General features: G+C 38.1%; 1 protein-coding gene across 1 annotated transcript; it reads right to left on the bottom strand.

The window, feature by feature from the left end:
- Positions 1-1,342: 1,342 nt before the first annotated feature.
- LOC112747687 (uncharacterized) lies at positions 1,343-6,120 on the bottom strand. Its single transcript, XM_025795853.3, has 2 exons — positions 3,040-6,120; positions 1,343-2,020 (listed from the first exon to the last, which is right to left on the bottom strand). The coding sequence occupies exons 1-2, from the start codon at positions 6,023-6,025 to the stop codon at positions 1,536-1,538; spliced, it is 3,471 nt and encodes a 1,156-aa protein (XP_025651638.1). The 5' UTR covers positions 6,026-6,120; the 3' UTR covers positions 1,343-1,535.
- Between the last annotated feature and the right edge of the window lie 768 nt (positions 6,121-6,888).

Here is a 6,888-nt window from a genome sequence, read left to right as displayed (position 1 = left end):
AGGAAAGGTTATGTCAACTCGGAATCATTAACCAAGATGAGAATGTGTGTGTGTTATGTAATAAGAATGTTGAATATGTCCACCACTTGTTCCTTGGCTGTGAATTTTCTTGGCTGGTGTGGTGCCTTGGCTATCTAATTTTGGCAGACCATGGTCCATCTCGGGTTCTCTGAAGGAATGCTTTCAAAGCTGGACAGGTGCTACAAATATAAAAGACGAGAGTAAAAAGTGGTTGATAAGCTTCTTCGCTATGGTGTGGAATATTTGGTTAGAAAGGAACAGGAGATTGTTTTAGAATAAAGCAAAATGCGCTAACAACATCATCAACTTGTCGACTCTTAATTACAGGGAGTGGAGGTGTGAAGATCCCTTTAGTTGTTGATGGAAATGTAAGAGATAACACTAATATAAATTATTGTTTCAGATTCTATATAAGGTGTACAACAGGTGTTGTTTTGTTGTTTTCTTATTTGTTCGTTTCACGTTTGTGTTGAGCTTCTTTATTTCAAAAAAAAGAGACCCCATTTGCAAAATATGAATAGCAAGAGCAAAAGCAAGAAAAAAAAGAGACCTATATATAAAAATATTAAATATTGAGGAGTATTTGATAAAATTAAACTTATAAATACGTATTTAATTTTACACCATTAAATCTAATAATATCCAACCGTTCAAATTAAAAGTAATATTAAAAGATTACCGTTAGTCCCAAAGAGAATTGAGACCAATAAATCGGCCAATCTTATTTATGATTACAAGAATGAAACAATGAACATCTCTAAATGTTCCTTATATATTTGTATATGAATTTGAAATCTATTTGGTTTAAAATCTCACATCCTATTTAATAGTGAAAATGAGTATTTTAACGTTATAATATTTAACAAATGAGAAAAATTAGAAGATAAATAAAATTTTGTTTTTGGTTAGTTAGTCAATAATATTTAAAAATGTGAGCTAAAAATATTATTAGACTATTAGACTAAAGACATTATATTAACGACTAAAAATACTAGTAAAAAATAATAAATTCTAGCGACTCTTAAACTTTTATTTTAACAAATATGTTTAAATAATATGAGTGAAGAGTGCTAAAGAACTAGTAGATCTTGTGATTTATAGCCATCAATTAATTATCATTAGTATTTTTAATGGTGTGAGATTACTTCTAATGATATAAGTTTATTCTTTTTTTTTTTTTTTTCATTAAGTATCGACCAAATTTTAATAAAAATGTTGTACCCTAAACTTTCTCACTAACTCATTTGCTACCGTAAAGAATGGCTTAAGCAGCCTTGTTGATGTTAAGCATAATGAAATTACTTAAATGTAACTCTAGATATACACAAAAGGATCAGAAACTTATAATGAACATAATTCACAGTTAGGTTCACATTAAAAGACTTCAAACTTATACACAAAGAAACCATGGATATTTGAAGCAGAAAAAAATGATAATAAAAATAAATAAAATAGGAACAACTCTTGCTAAGGAAAACTTGCATAATCACAATATCACATTATTGAAACTATTACTATTTGAAAGTAACTTTACTATTGGATGATGATGGAGAAATAAACATAGATGCAGAAAAATTTTTGTTGCTGCTGCTACTAATTGGGTATGTGTGTGAATGATTACTGCTTCCTTGTTGATCATTTGCTGAAGATCCATTCAGAATCATGTCAACTTTCATATACTCTCCTCTTTCTTGCCTAATTTCTTTAAGCATTGCTGCTACATCTTTCATGGTTGGCCTGTCATCAGGGCTTGGATTAACACACAAGAAAGCCACACCTAATGTCTGCAGAATCTCCTCAAGTTCGGATTCCGGCCGGACACGAAGGCTCTCGTCGAGGACTTCCTTTCCGCCTCTCTTTTGTCTCACCCAATCAACAATGTGGACTCCTTCTGGTATTGTTGGATCAATTGGTTGCTTCCCTGTTAGTACTTCTAGTACAACAACACCATAGCTGTAGACATCACTTTTCTCTGTTATTTTCATCATGTAGCCATACTCTGCAGGTCCCACCAAGGATTTATGTAAGTAAGCCATGATTTGTTACTAGGAAAATGTTATATCTTCATAACAGATTAAAGAAACAAAATCATAACCAACAAAATTATGTTCGTAACAAAAGTATCCATGAAAAGAACAAAACATTCACTTGGTATACCAAAAGCACTTGATTTGTTTTGAAAGATCTATCCAAATTGTCAAGGATATTATCTTTCATGTGTAGTTTTTCATAGGATTTGAGTTTAGGGCTATACTCACATATAGATTCATACCATACATGGGAATATAGGATACAGAGATTCTATTGTGGCACCCATTAAGAAAAAAAAAAAATATATATATATATATATATATATATATATATATATATATATATATATATATATATATATCCTTTTATTCTGTATCAGAGTGTCTTTTTTGAGTTGTTAGAGATAGAACCATTAATGTTAAATTTTTGGAATGAGTAGTTTTATGACATAGTATCAGAGCTCTATGGCCATAAAGTTTAGAGTTCTTGCTAGTAAAATAATCTTTCGTGGGTAATTTTAGCATTTTACTTGTTCATATGTGTGGAACACTATGCCCATTTACACATCAACTACTTGAATAGAACATTGATGCTTAAATTGTGTCCACTAATAGGACATGAAATATGAGTTCACACCTCCAAGAAAAGCTAGCGTACACATACACATTGTTAGTTTCTAAGGCAAAAAATGCAATAAGAAAAGCTATCTAAAATACAATTGGGTATGTGACATTATTTCTTCAATTATATAACTATTTGCTTGTTTGCTTCTTGGTTATTGTAACAGTCTCTTCCTAATTATATGGCTTAAGTGTTATTGAACTAAATATGTAATGCTCACAAGTTTGTAAGCCATAGATTGTTACTATGTGTGTATCTAAGCCTACAAGGTGTAAATACATTCAACAACAGTTGTGACATACTCTTCCTAACAAAAGTAATCAAACTGACATGAAAAGTTCAAAAAATTTGGATTATAGTACTAACCAGGAGCAATGTAGCCATAGGAACCAGCCAATGTACTAGAAGATCGTGCGAAATCGCCATCATCCACAAGCTTGGCGAGTCCAAAATCAGCTATATATGGTTCAAATTCAGGGCCTATGAGGATATTATTGGCCTTGATGTCCCTATGAACAATGGGAGGAACACAATCATGATGCAAGTAAGCCAAGCCCTGCGCCGCGCCAAGTATAATCCGGTATCTGATATCCCATTCCAGGCAGTTACTTCTTTCATGGAGTAGATTTCCAAGACTCCCATTAGGCATATAGTCATACATGAGCAATCTTGTGTTTCTGTTCCAGCTGCAGCCCAAGAACCTCACTATGTTCTTGTGGCGAATCGAGCCGAGTGTCTTCACCTCGGCCGAGAAGGAATCGCGAACTCCACAGTTACTCGCCGGCTTGTCACTTTGGCAGTCATATCTTGAAGCCATTGTCGTTGGCCAGAGCTTCTTCACAGCGATGACATCGCCGTTTTCCATTTCGGCTTTGTAAACAACTCCTGAACATCCCTTTCCAATTATGTTGGACTCTACCAAACACTTCAAGACTTGATCAACCGAGAAATTGAGCTTTTGGAACGGCGTAAAGTGCCACGGCAACGAGTTTCCTCCAATCTCAGAATCATTGCCATCTTGAGCAACTTTCCTCGCTCGAATGATTGTCGCGATTCCAAATATTGCCAATGCAACAATCAAAGCGCTTAGAAGTCCGATTGCGAGTTTGATTCTCTGTGACCTCTTGGAATTAGTACTATGCAGCATTGTTGTCATTGCAGCATTACTGATGAAGCAAGAATCATGGCCGTTGGGACACAAGCCTTGATTCCCTTCGAAATCCGTCGGCAATAACTGGCGGAATAGCTTGCTGTCCGGTAAATAACCGGAGAATTTATTGTATGAGATATTCATAGAAACAAGATTTTGAAGCCCTGCAAATGCTAACAAGTCTCCTTCAAGCAAATTATGCGAAATGTCCAAAATAGACAACTTATTCAAAGCCGAAATCTGAGGCGGAACTATTCCAGACAATGCATTGTGACTCAAGTTAAGAGCAATGTCTAGCGCTTCGATTTCGAATAGTTCTTCTGGTATGCTTCCTGAGAATTTATTGCTGCTAAGGTCTAAAAGCTGAAGACCAGAACACCGTCCAATCGAAGAGGGAATCGATCCGGAGAACGAATTTTGCCTAACAATGATTCTAAGCAGAGAAGCCAGTTCGCCAATGTTCATCAAAAACTCGCCGGAGAAATTGTTCATCGAGACATCCATGACTTCAATCCTTGTAAGAGAGGATAAAGAACTCGGCAAAGCGCCGGAAAGCGAGTTATTGCTAAGGTTGAGCATTTGAAGTTCCTTGCAGTTACCGATATTCTCTGGTACTAACCCTGTAAGATGATTTTCAGAGAGATCAAGGAAGCTGAGGTTGTTAAGGAATCCAATTTCACTTGGAAGCTGGCCTGTGATTCTGTTTTTAACGAGCCGGAGGCGAACAAGGGAGCTGCAGTTACCAATCTCTGCTGGAATTTGGCCGGAGATTTGGTTCGAGATAAGGAGAAGCTTTGTTAAGTTCTGAAGCTGAAACAAACTTGGAGGTAATCCACCAGTGAGTGAATTGTATGATAAATCCAAAGCTTGAAGGCTTCTACAACCGCCTAACGCCAAAGGAATCGCTCCTTCGAGCTTGTTCTGCCATGCAAAAAAAACTTCAAGCATCTCTAGTTTTCCGATCTCCGGTGGAATTGAACCGGAAATCTCATTTGTATCTAACTGCAACTGAACAAGGTTCGTCAAGTTTGAAAGGACTTCAGGAATTGAACCTGAAATGTTGTTGTTACTCAGCATAAGCTCTTCGAGGTTCGAAAGATTCCCCAAACTTCGCGGTATTGTTCCTGAGAGAGAGTTCAAGGAGACATCAAGAATCTTCAAGCTTATGCAGTTTCCAATTTCTTTGGGTATGCTGCCAAAGAAACTGTTCTGCCATAGCAGCATCTTTTCAAGCTTCTGGAGCTTCCCTAACTCCTTCGGAATCGAACCGGAGAGATCGTTCTCATAAAGAAACAAGTTCACAAGCTCAGAACAGTTTCCAATCTCAGCTGGAATCTCACCGGAAAGCATAGTACTATAAATTGAGATAGTTTGAAGCATGGATAGTTTTCCCAACGAAGAAGGTAACGAACCCGAAACCTTGGTATCTGCAAGGCCTAAAACGGTTAGATTATTGCAGTTACCAATAGCTTCTGGAATCTTCCCAACAATGTCCTTGTTCCCTCCAGCTCTTATCGTTTCAAGATTCAAAAGGCTTCCAAGCTCAACTGGAAGCTCGCCGCTGAGGCTATTATCGAAAACATTGAGATTCTTCAGGCTAACACAGTCACCAATCTCCTTTGGGATTGGACCTGTGAGCTGGTTTGAGTTTAAGGTTAAGTTTTGAAGGTTCTTGAGGTTTCCAATGGTCGAAGGAATGGAACCAACAAGAGCATTTGAGCTGAGATCAAGAACAGAAAGCGAAGCGAAGTATCCGATATCCGGGGAGATAGGTCCGGTGAGATTGGCACCGGAGATGACGAGTTTTCGAAGAAAGGGAAGGGAAGAAGAGAGGTTTGAAGGAAAAGGAAGGGCTAACTGTATAGCTTGAATGTTTATCTCTATGACGTGGTTGTCTACGGAGCATTTGACGCAGGACCAGTTGCATGGTGTAGGGTCTCGAAGGTTCCAGTCTGAGAGTGGTGAAGGAGTTTTGGAGGAACCGTTTTTGAGCCATGAAAGCAAAGCTAGAGCTTCATTATTATTATTGTTTGAAGAGGAAGAAGAAAGAGGAGGGTTTGTTAGTGTGAGAAAGAGTAAGAAGAGATGGAGAAGAAGAAGGTGGTTGAGAGATTGCCTCGGCATTTGGTGGTGGTGGCTCAAGGCTTGCCTCGGCATTGGCATTGGCATTGGCATTGACATTTGCCTCAAAACTCCAGCCATGGCAAGTCTCTAGTATTTGCATACTGCGTATATCGCTCGCTCTGTCCTCAAACCTCCTTTTTGGAGAAATTATTGGGACACCACTCTCTTTTTTCGTGTATATATATATATATATATATATATATATAGTTTTAGGGATGAACTAACATGTACTCTAAAGACACATGATAAACTTACTGTAAAATTCTTATAATACTCTTACTCTTTTTTTATTTCAAACCAAATCCTAATCCTCTCATATATACTCTTACTCTTTTTTTTTATTTTAAACCAAATTTTAATTCTCTCCTAACACACACCCCGCTGAAAATGAAAGAAAGAAAAAGAGAAAGGAAAAACACAGAGGGAGAAGAAAGGAAGAAAAAGGAGAGAAGCAGGATGATGCCAATGGGGGCATGCCGTTGTTGTTGTCGTCGCTGTGGCTGTGCATGGAGGACTGTCGCCGTCGCTGAGGGAAGTACGAACAAAGAGAAGAGAACGCGCAGAAGAGAGAGAGGCGCAATGAATAGAGGAGGGAGGTTCCGTCGCCATCACTACCAGAGTCCTAGGCGTCGCCGTCGAAGTCAGCCTTGCAGTCATCGTCGTAGTTGCAGATTTGGAGCTTTGAAGAGAGAGAAAAGAGTTTGCGGAGAGAGAGAAACGCCAAGGAGAAAGGACCATCTGCTGCTGCGTTGTTCCTGTTGCCGTTCGGATTTACCTGAACCAAGCCATCGTCCTTGCTGCCGGAGTTGTTGGTGCTACTAGAGCTGAACCGTTCCTGTCACCATTCCGGTCCAGCCTTTTTCCCTGATTCTGCTCTAGCTTTGATGTCCTATTATGCCACCATCTAATATGTCTTGTCCTTGTTTTATTCGATTTTAATT

The sequence above is a fragment of the Arachis hypogaea genome, chromosome 2 (genome assembly GCF_003086295.3).
Source record: "Arachis hypogaea cultivar Tifrunner chromosome 2, arahy.Tifrunner.gnm2.J5K5, whole genome shotgun sequence".
In the NCBI taxonomy this organism is placed as follows: domain Eukaryota; kingdom Viridiplantae; phylum Streptophyta; class Magnoliopsida; order Fabales; family Fabaceae; genus Arachis; species Arachis hypogaea.
The sequence above is the reverse complement of the archived record's forward strand: the minus strand, read 5'-3'. Positions and strand labels throughout refer to the sequence as shown.